The sequence below is a fragment of the Thunnus albacares genome, chromosome 10 (assembly GCF_914725855.1).
Source record: "Thunnus albacares chromosome 10, fThuAlb1.1, whole genome shotgun sequence".
Lineage (NCBI taxonomy): Eukaryota > Metazoa > Chordata > Actinopteri > Scombriformes > Scombridae > Thunnus > Thunnus albacares.
This window is the reverse complement of record NC_058115.1, coordinates 22571869-22595947: the sequence shown is the minus strand read 5'-3', so window position 1 is coordinate 22595947 and position 24079 is coordinate 22571869. Positions and strand designations below refer to the sequence as shown.

General features: G+C 37.3%; 1 protein-coding gene across 1 annotated transcript in view; it reads left to right on the top strand.

Moving 5' to 3' along the window:
• diaph2 (diaphanous-related formin 2) overlaps positions 1-24079 on the top strand; it is a 381520-nt gene that overhangs the window by 5292 nt on the left and 352149 nt on the right. The window contains exons 3-5 of the mRNA XM_044363276.1: positions 11951-11983; positions 14319-14495; positions 20148-20252. Coding sequence (XP_044219211.1) covers positions 11951-11983; positions 14319-14495; positions 20148-20252 — 315 coding nt within the window. The remainder of the gene's footprint in view (positions 1-11950; positions 11984-14318; positions 14496-20147; positions 20253-24079) is intronic.

The window sequence follows — 24079 nt, the reverse complement described above, 5'->3', positions numbered from 1 at the left end:
TATGTCTTGAGATATGATCAGTCAGACTGATTCCTGTATGCTTATTACTGGCTAGAATTGCTTTTACTTTCTTTTATCTATAGTAAAACCATTAAGGGTGATTAGTATCTCAAAGGTCATTTGCCAGTGTAATGAGTGAGAGCAAGATTGGTGAGTGATTTACAACATAACTCCAGCGAGTGTCTACAGTTTTCAGCCTAAATTTTTTTCACTCATATTGCAGGTATACTGTTTACTGCAAAAACATAGGTGGAGTAGTTGGTCAACACCTTAGTGGTTTATGTCTGTGTGAACAACTTGTTTGAGATATGAGACATCAAAGACCTTTGAACTGATGACCAAGTGTCGTCAGAAAAAAGAATCGAAACAGTACCGCTTCTCACACACTTAACTCACTTCACTTTAATAGTACGTTTCATTATTTGCAGTTTGTAGACTTAGGTAAAAATAGGATTAGAAATGTTCAGTAAGTACAGTATGTTGTGAAAAATGGGAAACCACAGAGGAGTGTGATAAGTCCCGTATTTCTTTTTATTATGATGAATTATATATTTGTAAACATGGGAAGATTATCTTATGCAGATAACGGGGATTTGTGGAAAATAATTTATTTTTACAAACCATTGAAAGGTGTGTAGCATATAGATCAAATAAAGTGTGACTAAGTAGCAGCTTAGTATCTGCTCTGGCTTGTGTTAAGTCAGGTGGATCCAGTAATCACCTGAAATCTGAACCAATTTAAGAGTAGCCAGGCAAGACGCAGAGGTCACATTCCTGTGGATCCTGGCTCATGTGGTTATTCTGGGTAATGAGAGTGGACATACTGGCTAAACAAGCCGGACAGTGTAAATGTCAATATTAAATCCTCAAATACTGAAGGAAAGAGCACATCCTGGAAAGAAGAATGAGAATAGTAGTGGGATGATGCCACTATTAGAAGACAGCTACATTGAATACAAACTGGAGATAGTATTGTGAGAAATAGAGTAACAACATATTGAAAAGAGGAGGTAACCATGAACTAGCCGCAAAATTGTTTAGTATACTGAATAAAAATTTTTTTTAATGCCAAATATACATTAATTTGGAAATCAATAGTGTTTTGGAGCCTCTGTGCAGCACTGTTCCAAAATGAGAGTCAACCTCTGTGTCGTTGCCTTGGAAACTCTTGGTATCGTTGCTCCTTTTAAGGAATAGGGCAGTGTGTAATGTGTGTGTGTAGCAAGTGAGCAGAGGAAAAGGATAACAGTAAGTTGTCAATTTGACAGTAAATGTACAGTATAGGCTACAGTGTGTGAGTTAATAAATGCTGCAGCTTCTCACATCTGTTGTGAAGTGAAGGGGGCTAGCTCCAATGTTAGCAACAATGGATTAGCCTAACCTGGCGACACTAAACAGATAAACAGAGAACAGAGAAATGTTGTGGCTGCTGAGTCTCTCCCGAGTTTTGCTCCCGCCTCATCCACCCACATCCACATTTGTTTGGTTTTCAGACACTTCCAAATAATTAAGTGCCAAGTTGGGTATATCAGAGCTTTCAGAAGAGAGTACCTTCAAGTTGGAATTACTACTTGGATGTTGACATGAACTCTATTTACAAGTTGGAAACTTGTAATTAAAAAAACTCTGACATGACATGAATGCAACATAATGCTACAGTATGAGAAAGTAATTGTAAACCTGTGTGGAAATACTCTGGCTTCAAGGCAAATGAGTACGACAAACCTAAAGGATACCAGCATGCCTGAATGCATAAGATGTTACGGAGCATTATTGCCAACAAAAAGTGTTAATACAATGACTGAGCATTAATCTAAACACACATACATGCTAACTCATACAAAGAAATTCGAAAGGCTAGTAACTGATGACATTTCAGCAATGCTAAAATGTTGAACAATCTGGCACAGTAAACTGTTTTGCTGACAAATACAGTATGTGTGTTGTTCTGTTGTTGGGCCAACAGCTACTTATAATGCTCTAAGCTAACCTGAAGCTAGCATCCATAAAAGCTCCATGATGGCCTTGGCATCTCAAAAGATGAGCGCACCTTGTGCAGAAAGAAATTAAACATTTTGACCTCAGTTCCATGTTTGCTATCCAAAAATGCTTTCAAATATCGATATTTCTCTAAAATATTAACATATAGTCATGTTTTTGTACCGTTCCTTAATTTGTGCCACAGAGTGCCATCAACAGATATTTTTAATGGACAAACAACTTCATCCACAGTTAAAGAAAGACTGTGACATCAGTATAGGAATTGCCTACAAATGAAGCAAAAGGAAAAGCTGGTGTAGTCTGTACATTGGCATGTGTCCATCATTTTCTGTCAGGTTTTATTTGAGGCTGTTTGCAATTTGTAATTAACCCTGATTAATTAAATTGGGTCTTAATGATTGCAATCATGCTCATCATTTAGTTAGTCATTAAAGTAATTGAGGCTTCAGTAATGAATGGACAGTTCAGCACTACTTAAGCAGGGATGTCTTTATTATGAGAACTTGGACAAGGGAGACATTACAGGAATAATGGTATGTGATTCACATTAGTGGATCTCATTCTTTGCTGCAATTCATTCTGTAAGACTGCTGAGAAATCGTATAGACATACAGTAGTTCCACAGTATGGCTGAGTAATCGAAAGTATTAATCGTTCACTGGTAATCATTTTTTTAATATTTTGAGTCATCATATAAAACTTTCATTGTCTACATTAACGTTTTTTCTTTGAAATATTTGAGAATGACAGATGGATATGATATTTCCAGTTTTAACTTTATAATTTCTATTGTGATCAACAATACATCATCTAGACAAGTTGTGATTTCACACATCTAAAGAGATTTTGTGATACATGGCATATTTATGTTTTTTTTTTTCATGCCTTGCTACATATTAGGCTACAGCCCAAATCTTCGCAGGAAATTTTGGTGCCTGAATCAAATATAGGTTAGGGTGTAGTTAACCTTCATGCTTTTGACATTTTTGACCAAATCATATTGTGAATCCCGTGTAGTGGTTTACTGTGCTGCTGCCATTGGAAGCTGTGGCATTTGAAGCTTCTGACACTTTGATACATGAGCTTTAGGGAAGCCTCAGGGATCATTCTAGGTCATGTTAACATGCAATTAGCAAGTTGTCAGCTTGTTAACACTTGAAGCTGTCCTGTATTATGTACCTCTTGTTAGTTAAATCTAAACTAAGTTGTTTAGATTTTTTAGATTTTTCTTTTATAGTATCTTTGATTGAAAATAACCACAATTGTGTTAGGAGACATGCGACAAATGGCAGGAAACAGACCACATGTGAATGTTTTAATGGCATTCAGGAAGTCAGGGAGAGGAAGTGGTGAAGAATGCTTTAGTCACACAGTTGAAGAAACCGACAGACTCACTGCTGTAATGTCACCCTCTGAGATGAGACTTATTCATGTACGTCAGTGGATTAAATTAAAGACTTGAGAATGGGAAATTGATTTGGTGGCTCAGTCACATTTTTAAAAATGCCTATATAAAACATATGAGCATCAATCCATTCCAGCCTTCTCAGTGTAACAACACGTGAAGATATTTTGAAGTGGGTCATAGTAACATACAGTATTTTTGTGACTCATAAGGGTTAGGCTTTGTTTTGAGCTGAGCTACTGCAGAGTCTGATGTAGGCCATGCTGTGGGGTTTTCCTCGCTCTTTTACTAGAATTATTTTGCAATGGAGGACCCTTCCTTCTTGCAGAGAGGAGGTGTTTGTCATTGTCACTAATCTGCTTAAATTTGCTCTTCTTCAGTGTAAGTTAGAAATCCAATTTTAGAGGGTTTGCTTGACAGCTGTCTTCACAACTAGGTGCAAATATGAGACAGAATGCAACATTTACTGTGATCCACAATCTAATATAGTGTGTCACAGGAAAGAGTATACAAGAGTACAGGAAGTGATTAAAGGTAGCTAATTTTGTAGCTGTGAAAAGAGGTCAATGCAGAACCGTGACTGACTGACAGAGTAAACGTGATGCAGTGTTGATCTGTGTTAGTGAAAATGGCTTGACACAGTGATATCCTGGGTCATTATATTTTGTAGGAGTCTTAAAAGACTCAAAATATAGCAGTGGTAATGTAGAGTACCACAGAAGTATGAGGTAAGTATAATAGTAGTAGTAGTATAACCACAGTGATGGATACAACCACATTTTTACAGGCACTAGGATTATTTTTTTAATCATGTAAGTACCCAGCACTCCAGTTATATGTCATTAGCCACCATATAGCTTACAGATAACAACAAAGTCACGAGTTCACATGTTTTTGCACATCAGCAATAAGGGAAGATGATGGTCAAGTATATGTGATCGTTGCACAATTAAAGCTGGATTTAAAATGTTAGCTAAAATAAGACAGAGAAATATTTTGTAACATCATAAAGTTCCTGTTGTTCTAATGCAGTCTTGTTTGGATGTGGGACAGATTTATTTCGCTACAAAAGTCTGTAAAATTCAAATTATAATCTATGTGATATCATGAACAATTTAAGAAGATCCTTGGACTGTGACACATTCTTCCTTTCTTCAAAACCTCAGCTTGTATAATGGCTGCATATCATGTGAGCCCTCAAGGGTACAGTACTACAACTTTGCTTTCAACAGATACAGAGATAACCTGAGGGCAGTGCTGTGCTAGTCTGCAGTCACATGGTCAGGCTATCCAGTGTAACACCATTCAAATCTTGTACTGGCATTTGTGTGCTTCCCCTTTCAATGGTTGCTGTTTTAGGAAACTGTAAACAGTACCAGTGCTTTGCCTGAAATAATAAGCCTACCACAGACTCGTGCCCTTTTAAAGGCACTTCAGCTCTTGTTGATGTCCAGTGCATTCTTTATTGTTTTTTTCTCTTTTCAAATTAATTACTTGTACTGAGATGTTTTTGGAACTTATTGGAATGAAACAAGTTAAAGTATCTCAAAGTCAAGATTGTGGGCGAAGACTGAGGAGTGAACAGTGCATCTGTCAATACTTAATTTATTTGTTTAGGAGAACAAGATGTCATTCTGCTTGACTAAATTGTTCCTAATCCAGTTTGCCAAGAAGACAAGTTTGCCATTATCGTGTATGTGAATCATAGATTTTTTTGTGCTGGGGTAAGAGGTTGCGTGTTCTGTTTTTATGTGTGTTCACGGGTTAGTTTGCCACATTTGTTTGCCAGTGCTTGTGGCACTGCCTGCAGTCACAGCACCGTACACCCTGTGTGCTGCAGTTTTCAGAATCACTTCACTTTATATTTTACTTTCTCTGTTTCACTCCCATTTGTGTTGACTTACTCACAGATGTGTTCGGATGTGGATATCTCTAGTTTCACTGCAGGTAAAAGTGGCCCAACTCATATCTGACTCACCTTAGTTTTTTAAATGACAGAATTAATACAGATGTGACATTATCAATTCTAATTTCAGCCACTGATACATATTTGATTTGTGGCAATCGTTTAGTCTCAGAATCTGTAATGTTTTAGACCATCTCAGGGCTGCAACTAGTTAATATTTTAATTATCTTTAAATCTGTCAACTATTTGGATTAATTAATTACTTGTTTAGTTTATAAAAATTGAAACCCTAAATATATTCAATTAAAATGATTAAAAGCAACAAATCCATGAGAAACTGGAACCAGAGAATGTTTCGCTTTTTGTCTGATGAATGAGTTCAAAGAGCAACTTGCAGGTTTAATTTTTTACTGGATTTACAGTTTACGTATCATGAAAATTATTGTGTGAAAGGTTAATGTATGATTTTATTAGTATAACAAGACAATGAATCAATCCAAGATTGGTGCAAAAAATGTTGTTTTGATATGTTAGCTTTAGTTTACATGAATTACAAATTATGCATAGTAAATCATTGATTAACCATGTTCTGTTGTGTAGATCCTTAGCACGCAGTTCTTTTGTCTTTATGACTTTTTGCGTATAACTCACAACCCTCTCAAATCTGAAATATAGGCTGCTGTAAAAGGACCTGTTCTGGATTTTACTCAACAAAGTTATGCAGACAATTCTTTAAAGCACAGTTTTGGAACAGGCCCCACAGCTAGGCAGATGAGACATCTAACAAAGTTTGAATATAGATGAGACTGAGGGCTATGGTGCAAAGGAAACCAGATGTTTACTGTCATTTAATGTTCAAGAAAAACTATTTGCATATTGTGAAGGAAAGTATTGGTAGAGGGCATTTCTATCTGGCTTCTGAAGTCAGTTTTGATAGTAAATAAATGAATAAAAGTCTGGTTGTAAGTCACAGGAAATGCAGGTGAAAATAAGGTTGGGTACCATTCACATTTGAACCGATACTGGTACCGGTACCTGGAATTCAGTACCGGTATCCAACAGTACCTTTTTTTGGTTCTTAACTCTCCAAACTTCTCATTTCAACATTGTTATTTATTAAAAACATTTTGTTGTGTAAGGTAAAATAAACAAAATAATAAATGAATAATAAAGAAGGTACAGTACATTGTCTAGTACATTCTCTGTTGGAGATGTGCTGTTAGCTGAAAATGCATTAAGAGCCTGTCGTCTGCAGCTCTTCATCAAACATCTCACTGTGGCTGTTTCTGCTTGTACTGTTCCTCTCTACAGTTTTACTAACTGATCTGAACACATAGCTCCAAATATCTCCAGATCTTGTTGCGTCAACTTGTTTTCTTGAATAGCACCGCTAACAAAGCTTTGTTAACTCAGCAATAAAAACTTTTTCATTTTCTATAACTTCTTCATAATAAAAGCCTTCAGTTAGTTTGTCAGTGGAAAGCTTTTAATATGAAGCAGCAGCAGCAGCAGGAAATGTTTTTATCAGCAGTAACTTAACATGGCTTCGATATGGCTGAAAGCCATCAGGAAACAGTAAAATAAGGCTGATATCTGAAAGTACAAACAGGAACACATCAGAGAAGTTTCAGCTACACGTTTGTCAGTAAACTAGAAGGGATTTCTCGAAATGCTCATAAGGAATCTTATCAATATTTATTTGAATTTACGACACAACCTGCTATTAAGGCATGATTGATTTAACGCAAATAGGTACTCGGTAGTAGCAGTGTAATTCGGTTTGTACCCTTAAAAAGACAGAGTTCAGTACCCAATCCTAGGTGTAAATAGAATCTAAGTGTGTCTTTTGGCCTCTTTTGCCCCTTCTTTTCTCTGCTTGATAAGGGGATACCCACAGTGCAAACATTAAGATTGATATATTTTATCAAGAAGGATAAATGTTACCGTCATGCTTTCATAAATCTTGTATAGCAGTGTAGACTGTGTCGTGCACTACCTCTGTTTACAGACAGGCATTGAGAAGACTTTGTAACAAGATTAATTTAGACAAATTGTTTTGTTTAGACTTTGTGTAATTCAGTTATTCGGGTGGTATTAGGTGCTGTCTGATGCCACTCCCCCAAAATTGAGCCTGATATCGGCAATGCTGTACATCCTATCTGATTACACAAAGACAAATTATGTAATTTCGATGTTTGCGGCTATGACTTGAAAACATTAGTCTCTAATGTAACTAGAAGACAGTGGTACCATAGTCTAATGGCCAGGCCTTTCAGCTACAAGTTTGTCTCACACAGTAGGAGTTTGGTGGAGGTTAGTTGCTCTTCAGTGTATAAATAGGTCTTTGATTACTCAATAGATTCAGTATCTTTAGATAAACGTTTAATAATTAAAGCCTATATCTATAATCTGTTATGTGCATTAGTTAGGGCTCTGCACCTTTTTTCTAGTTGGAGCTCTGGTGCACCCTGTTGAAATGTTGAGGAGCAACAGCCCAAACTTACAGGCCCTTTATATTGACATTCACAACAAGACTATTATTTTCTTCTTTTTCCATCTTAAATGTGTTTCTGATTTGTGATTTTGTAATAGGTACAGATATTTATCAGCAGTTACTCCTACAAATTGTGCAAATGCACTATCATTGCTGTGCTTCAAATTCACTTTTTAATTTATTCCCCTCAAATTTGATCACATCGTGATTTTTGTGAATGACAGTTTCATGAGCAATTCTGTCTCTTTTCTTGACTGGATTTTTTATGTTTTGTAGAATTACTGTTCTTAAGGGTGCTTTCATTTTACAAGCAAGTTTACAAGTGGAATTGGAAAACCTTACTTTCCATGCAACTGTTTGGCCAAAAACTGTCTCCTGTGTGCTTTATCTCCAAACTGCACTCCTTCATTTTTGTTGTCACAATAGGCTAGTTTTCTTTATTACACATAAATAATATGAGATACTGGAGTTAGTAATGCATTAGAAATTAATCAAAAGTCCACATTGCAACCTGTTATTGTCAGAATTACAATCATCCAGACCATTGTACTGTATAATGCTGATGTAAGGGTCGTTGTGCATTGTGCATCAATGCTGTGTCATAGTGGGACAGAAGTCAAGATTAGTGACACTTAGTAAGGCAGAGCATTAATTACACATTAATCTGCTGAGGGTTTTTCTGTGCTCATCTTACATCTCAGTTTAAGACCTGTATGCATGAACAGGATTTTGTTGTGACATCACAACTAGTTTGGAAACCAATCATGGTTTAATATTTACAAAAGTGTAATGTGTAAACCTGAAACCTCCTGCATAGACATAGGAGACATCTTGTGTCCAACAGTTGAAACTTTTGGAATCAAAAATATTTTTATATTCATAGTTTCAGGATTTTTCAATGAGGGAGAAAGAGTAGATGTCATATCAATAATCTTTAAGGCACTGTTGGAAATTTTGGAAAAGACACACATTATCATTCAAAGCAGTATTTAAAATATATTTTAAACATGTCTGATGGGAATCTTTAAGCATTGAAATTGTTATATTGACATGTTGCATGCTTGTTTGGCTACACTAGCAAGTCACTCAAGAGCAGTTGAATGGATACTATACTGTCTTTTGAGTAAAGGAAGGGGCATTCATTTCCCTAATCATGTTTGTTTGGAGTGAGCAAGTTGTATTCTGCCTCTGCGTCTAAAAGTTTCTCTCTCTCTCCCTCTCCCTCTCTCTCTGTCACTCTCTCTCTCTCTCTCTCTCTCTCTCTCTCTCTCTCTCTCTCTCTCTCTCACACACACACACACACACACACACACACACACACACACACAGTCTCATGTCATGCTTCTGATTAGTTAATAATAGTATTTTGCCTGATGGTTCTGAGCAGTCTCTGTAAGATGTTTTATTGCAGCTATGCTCCTGTTGTCCAGAATTGTTCATGTTTACCACAGTGAGATATGCTTTACTGGACTACTGGTAGAATAAAACAGAGAGGGGGGAAGAAATGCGTGGGATAAGTAGAGAGTATTTAGTGCACTGATAGTTGTTTCCTTCTGAATAAGTAACAAACAGCTTTGAAATTCATGAAATAAATGAACCCTTAACGAGAATACAGATTTTCCACTGTGAAAACCCTACGTGACTGCTGAGCATTGAAGTATACTTATCAGTGTATTGGGGTAAGGAGAAAATTTGTACAATTTTCCTAATTTTGTTGTAGCTCTTCTATCAGAATTTTTTCAGGAATTGTTTGCCACACTGAAAAACAGGTTTGGATGCTGCTAACACTGCCTAGCCTGTAGCTGAACAGAGCAGTTGACTGAACAGGGACACAAGGTAGTTTCATGAAGTTGCCAAGAACAGCAGCACATTGCATTACAGTCCTCACTGCCAACAATGGCTGACTCCCAGTAATCCCTTGTTATTATTAGAACTAATTAAAGTAAAACCTAATTTCCTTCTAAACTCGTTTTACAGAGGCATCGTGGCTACTGATTTTATAGTGATAGTTCCAGTGAGTGAGTTAAAATGACATCATACAGATGGTCTAGTTAAATTGGTTGGGAATAACAGGCATTGCTATTTTAAAGCTGTGCAGTGGTAGCCAATGAAACAAAAATTATCCTTTGTCCATCTTGAATGACAACGTACCTAATGTGCCATCTGGTGGCATTTTGTAATAAAACTAAGAGCAATGGGAAGAGTTAATGTAATATTAACGTTAAGTGTAGTTATATTAATTTTAGAAGTTATTGGGTAAAATATGCATAGTGGTATAGTTTTGTTTCCCCAAATTGACTCTCAAGTTGTGGGATATTGCTTTGTGTTTTCATTTTTAAGGATCTGTATGGAGTCATAATCATATTTGATTAAGGAGGGACCCAGAGCTAATTTGATTAGGTTATTTAGAGCAATATGTGTTTGGTAATAAACATTTATTATGATGAAAAAAGTTTACTTTAATAAGCAAGTGAAGCCCAGAGGACATGCGAGCTTAATTGTTAGATGTTAAATTGCGTTGTTGCGATGTTGCCAAGATAATGGGCAAGGAAAGACCCTCAAGTCAAGGCAATTAACCAAACAGTGGTTTGATTGTTGTTAAATTGATTAGAAAATGTTTAAGTACTCTATTTGAAAATTAGCTATTGTTTCACGCAGTTTTAGGCTGATGGTGAATGCTGGGCTTAATGACACATACGCTCTGATCTAGAAATGGGAAAAGTTGTGGCCCAGGTCAACTTCTTAGCTTTACAGATGTTGTGAGATGTTGTACAGCGACAGTATATGAAAGGTCATGTATGATGATGGAACAAATATACGGACATTCCAGGAAGACCCTCTATACATAACGCCAGATGAATATGACATATTTGGTATCTTGACTTGAAATAACAGCTTGGACTAAACATGAAGCCTGCACAGAGAGACTGAGGCTTTGTTTTCTGTGGTTCATAGCTTTGTCCACCAACTGTTGATCAGTTGTTGCAGACAAAACTAGTGATAGATATGGCAGTTTGAGTGTCTGCTCAGTGTTGCCCAGAGCGACAGCTGATGAAGATGCACAGAGGGAGGTGTGGGTTAGAGACAATCTGTTTGCTCGCCCCAGCATCAGTAGTTTCCTGATTAGAATAGTGGAGAAATCCGCGGCTGGAGGCAGGCTTTATGGCCATCACTACCCCACATCTCCCTACTCATTAGTACTTCACAGCCTAGCGCCACAGCATATGGCAGTGTTGCTTCTGCTTCCCATTTGAGGTGTGTTTCAAATGACTGTCCCTTGCCGAGCCAAAAGCCTTTGGCAGTAGCCTGCCTTAGTGTATCTGAGATGGAGAAAAATATCTGTATTGGAGAGATTTTTTTTTTTTCATTTTTTATGCGGGCTATTTGCAACATTTTGTGGGGATGATGATATTTGGTTTGAGAGCAAGCATTGTTGATTTTCTGTGAAAACATTGGTTGGCACTCTTTTTGGCAAAAGTTGGAAATTTATTTGACTCATGTTTCTAATAAAAATAAGTGAACAAGAATGATTTGATTGGGCCACTGTCACTTCAAGAGATGCTCTGTAGAAAACACACTAAAAGGATTTGAAAAAAAATGTTGGTGTTAAACTGTGCCTAGCTCTAACATTATACACATGGTCTTAACTAAACAGCATTAAAATGTCTGCATGTTTACAATGGGTGTTGCGGACAGGTGTGCTCATTCCAATTGTGGTTGTGGGATTAAAGGTGCTTTAAAATGTCTCATTTTATGTATGTGTTTGGTATATATGTCTTAAGCGTGTGTGCTTGGGATGTTTACCTTTACACACACGCTAGTGTTTTACATAAAACACTATTATTTGGTATCATTAAGTATTGTCACATCCTACACATGTACAGTATCCAAGATATGCTCATATCCCCTTAAAAAATTGAGAATAAGCTAATGCTGGTTGTGATTCTAAGACATTTTAGCTCCCTATTCATTGTTTTACTCTAATATCTGGAACCTCACTTATTATTATAACAGGAGAATGAGACAGTATCCAGGAAACACTGTACATGTGAACACAAAGCAAGTGGGATACATACGGTTCACTTTGGGGTGTTGTCATTTTCTGTTGGATCTTATTTTTCACACTGTGCCCTCCCTCCAACAGAACATACACATAAAAACATTGGCTGATGATATGGTAAGGTGCTTGGTTTAATTTTGGTGTGATTATTTTTGTTTTACATCCTCATCTCATGTGTTGTCATGGCTGCATGGGACTTTTAACTGAAATAAATGGATGGATCAAATATGCCAGAAGCAAATAAATGAATTAATATTTTAATCAAACAAAACATTAAAAAGCTGAAGATATCTGTATCCTGTATTGGTTACATCTAGTGTTGCGAGAATGAGACAGTGTAACTGAATAGAGCAACAAGAAGGAAAGGTTCAAACCTGTCTCAGTTGTTGTGGTAACTCTCCATAATACCATCTAAATAAAAGATGATTTGTCATGATGCTGTTATTTAGCATCACTGACTTCTGTTAGCCTAAATTTTTCATAATGAACAAAACTTAGCCCATAGCATCTAGACTTTTGCAAGCAGCTCATAGATCATTTAGTGTGCAATTATCAGTAAACTTGCGATGAGATGTTTCTGCCAGGGGCTTTTTTAATAACCTTAGTTAACAAATATCCTAACTTTGACACTTAAAAGCTCATGTAGTATTGCAATCCTTCATGAAGAATGCAAGGTCAACATGTAACTGCAGCTATCAGGAAATCTCTCCTTATGGTTTTTTTCTTATAGTATGTTTGATCCATTCAGAACTATTTCAACCAACTTACAGTAGTGACATCATGTATGTCATCATCATGTTTGTCTTACCATTTCATTAATATATTTGCATTCATCCAGCATGTCCCCTCCATTCCATTTTTTACTAAATCTGACTAACATTGCATGCGGTTCATGTACTTTTTCTGCTTTCACACTAAACTTAACTAGACAGCATTCATTAGACTAGTGTCAACTGATGATTATAAGAGGGAAACTCAACTGAACTGATATTATCGCAATGAGCTTAAGAGGTTATTGTACGCTCAAACTATGCTAATTCAATAACCTGTGTACCAACCATGTGATCCCTTGGGTATGATGGTAAGTGAAGTCCTAATGAGTTTCATACAGTATACTACCTCAGTGTTTTTTTGCTACTAGTGCGTTGCAAACAAACTTGTGTGTCTGTTTTCATTGTTAATCTTTACGAATAAAAACATATTTTTCTGTATTTATTTTGAATATTGAACAAATAAAAATGGTTCTAGAGATGGCGGTGTTGGTCCAGCACAGTCCAGTGTGAAATATCTCAACAGCCATTGGGTGGATCAAATGGTATGTCAGTGACACTGGCATGGCATTTGATGAGGAAATTCAGCATGACCTGGTGCCCGCCTCATGACAAAAATATTTGCCCCACTGGTGGAAAAGATGTAAAAATAGCAAAAGGTGTTTCCATTTTTTATCCTTTTAAACTATTTTGTCTCTCTCCCACCTGTGTTAGTAGAAATGCAGTTTTAAAGGGGACCTATTATGCCTATTTCCAGCTCTATATTTTTACTCTGGGACTCTACTAGAGTAGCTTTGGATTATTCACAGTTCCAAAAAGTCCTTATTTATCTTATACTGGCTCTTTATGCAGCCCCTAAGTTCAGCCTCTTTCTGAAACAGGCTGTTTTAGCCCACTGAGCCCACTCTATTCTGATTGGTTAATTTCTGGAAGCTGTGTCACAGCCAACTCCTGGCAGCTGGGGAGGCTATGTAAACAAACCATGAAACAAACTATAGTAGTAGTTTTCTTGTTCTTTTCTCAACATGTCAACTTCTCAAATACATCCGTACATGTTTGAGCTGGAATCTGACCTGAAATATGTGATTGAACAACGCTAACAACACATGGTAAACCTTAGCAACAATCTTAGCAACCAAGGCTATGGAACGGACAGCCGTTAATGGGCACGCAAGACGATCTGATGTCAACTCGTTGGCAAGATAGAAAAAAAACATCGCAAAGGAAGCGTTCAGGGCAGGCTGAAGCCCTGGCTTTTGATTTGCAGGGAGCATTTATACATACGTTAATCTCCAGTTTTGGAATTTTGACCTTGTTTAGCATAGATATCTGACATCATTACAGGATATAAATAACAGAAAAGCACAAAAAGCATAATAGGTACCCTTTAAGGCTTAGTCTGAAATCACTCCTTAGTGACTCGCAGGGACTCAGGGCTGGATTCTTTTTTCTTTTCACTTTTGTTTGCAGAAACATATTTTGAGCTGTCCTTGCCATCGGAGGATCCGGTTTACAGTGTAATCTGTCAACACAAAACAGAACAACTCTTGAAATCTGGGTCATAGGCAGGAAAAACCAATGCACTCCTTTAAAAAAAAAAAAAAAAGGTTTTATTTCAGTGAAAATCAGCAATAGCAAAAAACAATATTTTAATATCTCACACCTCTTCTTTTTTCTTTTAGCGTGATCGTATTACCAGTTTCAGAAAAACAGGGATGAAGAAGGAGAAGCCCCTTATACAGCACCCTACAGATCCCCTCTCTACCCAGACTGAACTGCCGGTTCCTCAGCCCCTATTTGATGACCGCTCCATGAACCTCTCAGAAAAGGAGATTATTGACCTCTTTGAGAAGATGATGGTAAGCTTTGTGTTTCTCTTGCATGAGCATTATTGAGCGTTCCATTATGAAATCTTAAATTGATTCATAAACCTGTACAAAGTGGTGCACAAGTAGAGAAACAGAGAGCTGCTGGAATGAATATTGGTGTAGAGTGAGTTTGAGTAGACAGGTTATGTTTCAGATATGTTTTCTATCAGTATATTACCACCAATAGATTTCCATGCTTCCTTGTTTTACTGCTGATGAAAATTTTTTCTGTGTACCAAACTCTGCCAGGCATGTCAAAAAAGATGGTAATGAAATTACTTCTTTTCAAGGCTCTTCTAGTTTTATGCAACTTTTATATGTTCTTTACTGTCTGACCATATAATCATGTCTTTATAAAATTACAAAAAAGATAATGTGGTTTACAGTTGTCATGACAAAATATTAAAAAAGGCTTATTTTCTACCAAAAAGCATGTGATCCTAAACCAAGATATGACATTTACATGTGCAAATTCATATGTGATACAACAAAAACCCAGTAATACAAGTGTGCATCTGTATCCATAAACCAAGCTCCAGTAGTTGTCATTGTGATCACATAGACAGAGATCAGAGACAGGTTTAAACTGTATCTAAACTATATCTGTAGATTTACAGATAATGTTGAAAATTGTATCTTTTCCAATATCTAAAAATTGCAATATGAAAATTGAAAATTTTCCATCTACACAACTACAGCATAGGTTAGAAAACCACCACTAATTGCCCAATCATACTCCCATAACATCCCATGGTGACATGAAACAGTGCCCAATTACTGGGTTGCACAAGACCCTCTCCTTTATTACCCCAATTTGAATGTACAAATATGCAAAACAATATCACAAATTTATGATAGAGTCTTTTTTACATAGCATAATATATATTTAATGTATCCAAGATAGACTTGAGATATGTTTTTATAGCACAACTAAATGTATTTTGCATCCAGAAGTTAAGCTTTCGTGAGGCAGGGCTCCACCTACGTATTCCCTAGGCCACTGTCAGAATGAACACAGAACTTTGAAATTCACTTCGCACTCATCTGTGGGGTCAAAGCTCTGTCACACTTGTGATTTTCTCCATTGAAATGCATTTTTGGCCTTATGTACTGCAGGATTGAAATCTAACAAAAAGCTTTCAGCCCATCTCTTTGAAGTGCAGAGCTGTATTACTCTGGCTTCATTGCATAGGTTGTGTGTACTGTTGTGGATAATGTCTCCAAGTGTGTATGTGTGTGTGGTACGGTGCCTGCTTTTTTTTTCTCATACAATGGTCTTTATTGCCAGGGCTAGAGAAATGCGACCAGTGCTCCTGGTTTTCATCAGGCTCCTGCTCAGTGTTTTCTTGCCTGGGTGCTCATCCCTGTCACTCAGTTCACCTCTCAATTACTATGTTTGTGCTCACAGTGGCGTGACATTAAACCCAGGCTTCAATTTGCTCAGTGACGGACGACACAGAAGGCATGTTTGCTGCTCTGACATTTGACAGGCCTTGACACTCCAGGTTGGGAAGTGTAATTACAGTAATGAAATCGAAAAGAAAAGGGTTATTTACTTATGTACTTTTGAAACCGCCACTATTTGCTCTCATAGACTGTAAACTTTTTAAACTTCCTTTGATGTAGCAAACATAGAAATGAAAGTCGCGTGTAGTTTTCTTTTGATGCTACTTGCTTCTCTTCAGCATCTATCTGTCTTTGTCATCTCTGTATCTCTTTTTATGTCATACACACATACATTTTGATTGCTCTCTTTGTCTTTACACCGTTTCTATTATTGATTGTTTTTAATGATGCTACATGCTGCAGCCTTAGATATCCAGCTGGCTTCAAATGAAGGGATGACCCATGCCATATCAGTTACACCACCCACTGTGCATTAATGACTAGGAGAAACTGAAAATATTTTTTTCTCAGGAAAGTGGTTCACACATTGCACTGTGTATCTTAAAGTCTAAATAGCACATAGCCTATTACTGAAAGGTCATCAAAGGGATCTGGGAAAATATAGGAGGAAACACTCAGTCAGTTGGGAGGGAAACCAAATCAACTCTTTCTAGAATTTTTGAAGCTAACCGTTGATAGCAGAAGTATATTCATAAAACAACAGGGAAAGTTAAAATATAAAAAACATTTACTTTCAGCACTGCCTTTAGAATGATGCAGTGTATATCTTAAGTCTGTGTGTCCTGTCATATGATTTCCTAAGATGTGCATAGCTGGAATTCAGAGCCCCTCATCAAAATGCACAGCAGTAAATCCACTGATGAAATGTCCGGTATCACAGCTGCATCTCACTAAGGATGCAGCTGTGTTCCAGTAGCTGACTCCAATCTGAGAGGTTCAACGCAGGAATGCGGTGACACACATTATGGCATCTGAACTAATTTTATCAGCGTCCAGTAAGCTGTGAAAGACTACACTAAACCGTGTCTGACTCCCTTGACATATCGCAAACCCCTTTCATCATGCTCCAACTCTTTATTGTCTGTAACATTAAAGAAAAGCAGTGGTAGGATTTCTGGTGAGGTAAGATATATGAACTTGTCCTCTCCATCAAGACAAAAGCTCCCTGATGGTGTGACTTTGTGACATCAATAGGTGCCGCATACTGGCACTTTAAGTTATCTGTGCTGATATGGCCATTAGCATTCATAGCATTATTACTCAGATGATGTTTCTACTTGTCTGTGAGCATGAAAACCTCCAACAGCATGACATCTTTACTTTGGATTGATTGAATTTATTTAATTCCAGTACAAATTTGTCTCTGTTATCGTTCTTTAGAGAGTTTTTTCTTGTTGTCAGGAGTAGTATATGGCATTGAGGTGCTCACAGAGACAAAGAGGACCGGTGAAAAAAGAATGTAACATTGCGGGGCTGCTGTGGCTAGTCGGAGGTTTTATGTGCCTCTCTATGCACCATTGTCAGGATGAACACTCCCAGTAATAAGCTCCTATGTGATCCCTCAGCAGTTACACTCTGCACCAGGACATTAAAACCAGCCCACAGGAGAGTTACTGTGTGTGCCCTTACACACTCATGGATCAGACTTGAGGGTAGTGGACAAAATAATCGATTTGTCACAGTTGAAGCAAAACATTTTTGTAAGTCTACTTTCCTCAGATCCACTTCTCCCCATAGCTTGGACTCTCCATATCCATTTCAGTCTCACACACATTTGATGGTAGCTATTAATTGTTTTTTCCTGTGATCTGAAGCGTGTAGTGGTGGACATCCACTCTGGATTGGGCTGTGTTCAAAGCCACATTGCCCCACAGTATTCTAATTAAGTAACTATGTATATATCATTTCATTGTGTTGGCTCTGTTCTGTAGCACATTGGATTTGATGAAATGAAGCAATGACTGAGGGTTAAGTGCTCATTTCCGGTTTTAATTGCAAGACTTCTATATCCCAGTCAGATAAACCATGTAGAAAATTTAGCACTTTTTATACATAGTTCCTAAAATATGGTGAACATAATGTATAGGTCAAATTGGAATAAGCTTAAATGAAGTTAATATATTTAATATTTGGTAGCAAATTATCGTGTTTGATCCACAGACTTCAGTAGACCATAAATATCTTCTCTGGTTATGTGCTGCCAGGCCTGTACTGCAGCCAACTTCAATTATTGCTTGATTTGAGAGCCGATCTTCAGCGAGTGAAACGAGTGGACTGAGGTTAGGTGACAGTCAAGAACAATCCACTGTTTGGCTCGTAAAAACTCTTGGGTTGCTTTTTTTGTATTTAGGATCAATTGTCTGCTGCATTTTCCCAAAACCTGAGGGGGATGTGGGCAAGGGTGCTGTGTATAAAAAGGCATACGAGTCCTATTGTGCTCACCTAAAATCATTACACCCTTTGTTACATCCTTAAATCTGATGGTCAGCTCATTAACTTCATTACAAATTCAGTGTGCTGGAGCACAGAATCAAAAAAATTTTTTGAATTTAAACAATGCGTCACTGTCTTACTACTTATGGACTGCACTGTACATACTGTAAACAGCAAAGTAGTCTACTGGGATGAACAGTGTTCCCATCCCTCTCGTCCATGATGCTTAGTCTGCTAAGTGTTGCTGACTGACATTATTTCTGGTTAAGCAAGACAGTGGAGAATGATTAGTATTAGCAAATTCTTAGCAGCGTTTGCTGGGCCAACATGAGACAATAAGATCTGAAATACATGTCTAGGTAACTCCACTGTCATTGATACAAGCTCAGATCTCGTCATTTCAGTTACACAAGAAGCATAGTTGAAGATATCCTGGGATGCTTTTTATGTAGCCTGTGAGGGTATAATTAATAAAAGAGCATTAATCATTTTGGAGACTAAACATGGAGGGCTCATTCCTCCAGTTTGCCCCCTGACAAGCATCCCGCAGGCCCACTACTCCAACCCCTCCAATATATTCACCCCGCCACATTCTGCCTCGTTTATTGAATGCCAATTAAGCAGATAAATTAGCAGGGTTCAAAGATTAATTAAAAAACCTGCTGGTTTCCTTGGGTGAAAAAAACCGCCAATTGTAAAAGTTTCAGCTGCATTTTTTTCTTCCCTGTTCCACAAAAAGGATGTTAATGGTTTTTTAGCTCCGAGGGTATTTACTAGAGGAAATGTAGTTGGAGGAATTTAGGTCATGGTGCCCCTGGATGGGATTCCTGCCCATGCTTCAGTGACAAATGAAGCAAAAAGAGTTTGAATCAAATTACTTATTACAAAGATATTCAGACCATTATATACTACAATGTTGTTATTTATAAATGACATGCTTCATTTATCAGGTGAAATTTAAGTTTTAAATCAGATGGAGAGGAATCACTGCTAAATCAAATCAACCAATCCGAAGGACACATGGGTTTCTTCACTTCCCAGCAGAGGGCAGCATGGCTCCACATCTTCAGGTTCAATAGCCTCAAACCCCAAGGAGGATGTTTTTTCTCTCTGTTCATTCTAGCCGTCTCTTTGTGAGAGAGTGCTTCTGATAAACATCCTCCTCCATTCTAATCATCATGTCATTCCCTAGCTTTTAGTGCTCTGTCCGTCCTTCGTTCCATCCCCTGATGTCTCTCACATGAAAGACCTCTTTTGTGATGCAGAAGTAGCACAAAGATAATACTCCCAATAACACGCAGATACTGCCTATCCTGCCTATCCTGCCTATCTGATGTGATTGCATGGCCTCAATAGAGGCTGTGTTGTTTGAGTTTGGATGTACAGTTTATATCGCTTTAGCCCTGCTACTTTCGTTTCAAGGACTCATTTCAAGTGCTGTACCTTTTGACTTTAACGAAAAGAGATACATGTAAAAGAAATTGTTCAACTGTGAAGGACAGGATCTGATGTAAAAGGTTTATAGAAGCAATGAAAGTATAATTGTCAATATTTGTTGTCTTGCTCATGAAACTGTTGTACTTAAATTAATATGGTTCAAAGTTTGAGGTTTTGAGATAGTTATTTTGATATGTTCCATTAGGTTTAAGTGCACTTCACCAGTGCTAAGTATTTCACACTATTCACTTTCTCCTCTGTCCTCTTTGCCTAATGTATATTGTGTAATAAAGAAATTGAAAACTACATTTAAGTCACTACCACACATTAGATTTCTCCTCACTGTCTTCATGTTTGTTCTTCTAGGAGGACATGAACCTGAATGAAGAACGCAAAGCCCCCCTGCGTGGAAAGGACCTAAGCACCAAACGTGAGATGGTGGTCCAGTACATCTCAGCCACTGCTAAATCCGTAAGTTAAAGAATAAACCAAAGAGCATTTTTATAGACTCAAGAGTGTGTACTGAATAATTGTAGTGGGTGGGTGATGAATTATGACACTCCACACAGCCCTCCAGAACGAGTTTAACCTGATCATCTGCTTTACAGTATGGCTTGCTTTGTTCTTGCACACTCACTTCTATCGTTGTCTCTCTCTCCACTCTTCATGCTTGAACCCCACATCTTTGATTGCAATTTTGGTTTGTTTTCCTCATTGTTTTTCCCCACCGTGCTGCAATCTTCTGTTGTAGCCTATCAGTTGGAAATTGTAGTCACTCACTCACTCAATGCTAGGTGGATGGTCAGTGCTGCTCCAGTCATGTGCTTGCATGCAAATTTTTGGTTGTCCAGTTGTGTACTTGCATGCAAGTTTTTTTTCCCCCCAGTGGTGGCGGTGCCTTGTGTCACCATTTGGTTACTGGGTATATGTAAAGTTGAGCCCATCTCATTCAGCAGCTGTAGTTGCTTAATATTGAGATCATAAAAAATAAGAATAATAGAATTAGGATTATGTTTCCCATTCTCAAAAGTAATTTGCGACTTGATCAACGCTCTAATCCAAAAACAGCAGTAAAAATAAAGAGTTCTGATGGTAATACATAAATGTGAGAATGTGTCTCATATCTTCTTTTGAAATTATGGCCAAGGTGAAAATCACATCAAGACAGAAGGAAAAAAGGTGATTTTTGCCCCCATTGCTTCCCGAACCTGGTAGCTCTCTCTTGACATCATCATTTATTATCTTCCTCATTGTTATGGTAATTAACTGGCATTATTGATAAGGATGATTATCCGAGATGATTCAATTCCTCGCAGGGCCCATTATACTTTGCGAGCACTGATATTTTATTCAAATGAATAACGTAATCTGTGTAGTCAAAGGACAGAGGACAAAATGTGATGTCTCTCAGCACCCTGCTATCACATTTAATAAAACTGAAAGAGGGGGATGGTTGAATGCCAGTTATGATATATACATACACAGATTAATGTAAGTATGCATACATTTACATAAGAGCATCTGTGCATCCATATATTGTTACATGAGTGACTAAGAAGACAACTTATCTTGAACTTTATAGTTTATTGGACATCTATGTGATTCTGATAAAATGTGATACTACTATCAAATCTCATTTGCAGTGAGGGACACACATTACAATTTGTATAACTATGAAAAAATGTTTAGCATGAAGTCTTTGAATATATTTTACCCAAGTAAAAAAATTAACAAGTAAGTAAAGCTTTCTCATCCGTGTAAACTTTCCCTTGTTTTAAAATAATGCCATATCTAGTTGAATATACTTAGAAAATGGACTGATGCCTTAAATCAAATGAATATTCTGTGATCCTACGAGCTCCTGATTGATGAAAGAGAGAAAATCTAAATCGAAGTGAAGAGCTTGTGAAAATGTTACATAAACTGTCGTGTAGTGATCCTGTGCTCCATCTCACCTTGAATGGTGCGACTTGGGTCTCAGCAGCCTCTTAATGTGAGGGGAATCTTCATAATTACAGACGCTCATATATAAATCCTAGAGTCAACATACTTTAAAGTACAGTTTGTCAGTAAACAACTCAGAATTATGATATTTGTTCAAACTTTAGATACCAAAGTATTTGTAATCCAGGTTTCATGATTGCTTTGGTTTTTTAAGCGACTGCTTTGTTTTTGAAAAACAGTCACATTTTTCACACAGACTTTATTTATGCATGTATTATAAGCCTATATCTATTGAAGAATCCCTCCTCCAAAAAGTTATTTTTCTTGCTTAGTCATTTTCTGAGGATAATATTGCTTGTAGTTACTGATGAGCATGCAGTGTGGACTAAAGAAGAATATGTTGCTTGATGAATGTAGGAGTGTTGCATTTGGACATGGTGTGTCTGTTTTGCTGTGGTTCCTTCACTGTTTATGTGACTCAATCTTTTTCTACCAAAGATGTTTGCTACCTTGTGAGATTGGGGCTTTGGAGGGGGTTAACACATGCTATCCTAATTTTCCTGTTTCCTGTATTTTAAGGTCCCAATAGAATATTTGACTAGTTAGTGATTTTTGGTATTACTCTAATGGGAGCATCATGTTTTAACTATATTTTATTGCAATGAAAATATAAGTGGAACATTCACTAATGTCACTAGTTACCCCATGTCCACATCAATACTCAAACATTTTTGTTTAGACTTCGACAGCCATCTTCCTTGCTTAACCTACGTCTGATGCAGAGTGTATAGGCTTAAAATTCATTGAAGATTAAGGTTAAATTTGTAAATCTCAGTGGAACACAAAATATTTTACTATTTGTGTGCCCTTTTTCTTGTCTGTCTCTGTAGACCTGTTCAATTGAGCAAGTACTTTGGTGCCATACACAAAAAAACCCTTTTTTCTGCAACATAAAAGGAAATTTCAATAGCTTTAAGTGCTACAGGCTAGGGTTGCCCCCTAATAGTTGACCAAACCTTTAGTTGATGTGAAGAATCTTTGTTGACCAAGTTTTCATTGGTTGGTTAGTCGCAGAGAAAAACAAAACCCTCAAACTCCATTCAGGAGCTGTACCTTGTTGTTGACAAGACTTGGCCAAAACCTAATATATGACTGGACTGTGTATGAAACGCTACAAGGCTTTTAAGTGAAATGATCTGAAATGAAAAATTTGAAACAACAGATACAGGAAGTGGCGACACATGGTGACACCCAGCCGAAGTGACCAGTAAAGTTACTTACTTAAGTTACTTCAATTCATCACTCAGATAGTGACTCAGTCAATCAGGGACAGACATTTGCCAAAAAGTTATTAAGACTTTGTTGGGCAGGAAATGATCTCAAGTGTGGGATCATTTCAAGCATGTAAAGGACAACGACACGAAGGTGACATGCAAACTCATTTGTCTACCTCAAACATGACTTCTTATTTAAAACATGTAACTAGTCTAATGTTAGCCACCTAGCATGGCCACTCTAGATAGCCAAGTTCATAAGTTGTGTGATGTCATACTGTGTTGAAATAAATTAAATGTTCAGTGTCCTTGCTGGTTGTTCTGACACATTCAGAATCATTACAGCTTTTGCCGGTTTCATTGTTATTAAAAGGCGTGTCACTTCATGTGTGCGCTTGTAAAATTTATATTTTAAATGCTCATTATTACAGTTTTGTATTTCTCTATAATGTAGCATAGTGTTAACAATGTTATTTGTAACATTCTTTCTCAGCCCTCAAACTCAGTACATTTTCTGATGCCCCAAAAAAGATATATTAAAATAATTAAATTATTATCATAAATGTGCAATGACTAGTCGACTGATGGCTTGAACTAATGACTGCTAGTCAACTAGGAAAATCTTTGGTCTCTACTTTAGGCTTTCTTCACGGTGTACAACTTGTACATGTGTTCATCATTATTCTAGATTATTAGCATGTTTTCATATCATATAGACATTTTTTATAAATCCATATGGCTTGAAATTAAAGCTAATAGAAATAAAGGCTGATTATGACTTTGTTTACTCATGTAAAAATATGTCTTTCAAAGGAAAGTCAAAGCTTTTTCCCTTCCTCCCTCCCTCGTGAATTGCCACCTCTCTACTAGTCTATCACCAGGCAAGATTGAGAACACTCCCATACTCTACCAGGGTGCCTCAGCAGGAGTCTAGCAAATTACCCCCCAACACAAAATGGAATGTCTTTTCAAGTGAGAATTCTACATTGACCCTGTTCATTTGAATATGAGCTGCCTTTCAATAGAGTCCAGCTCTGCTTTAGCAGGAGTGTGTCTGTGGACGTCCTTGACCATCAGCTT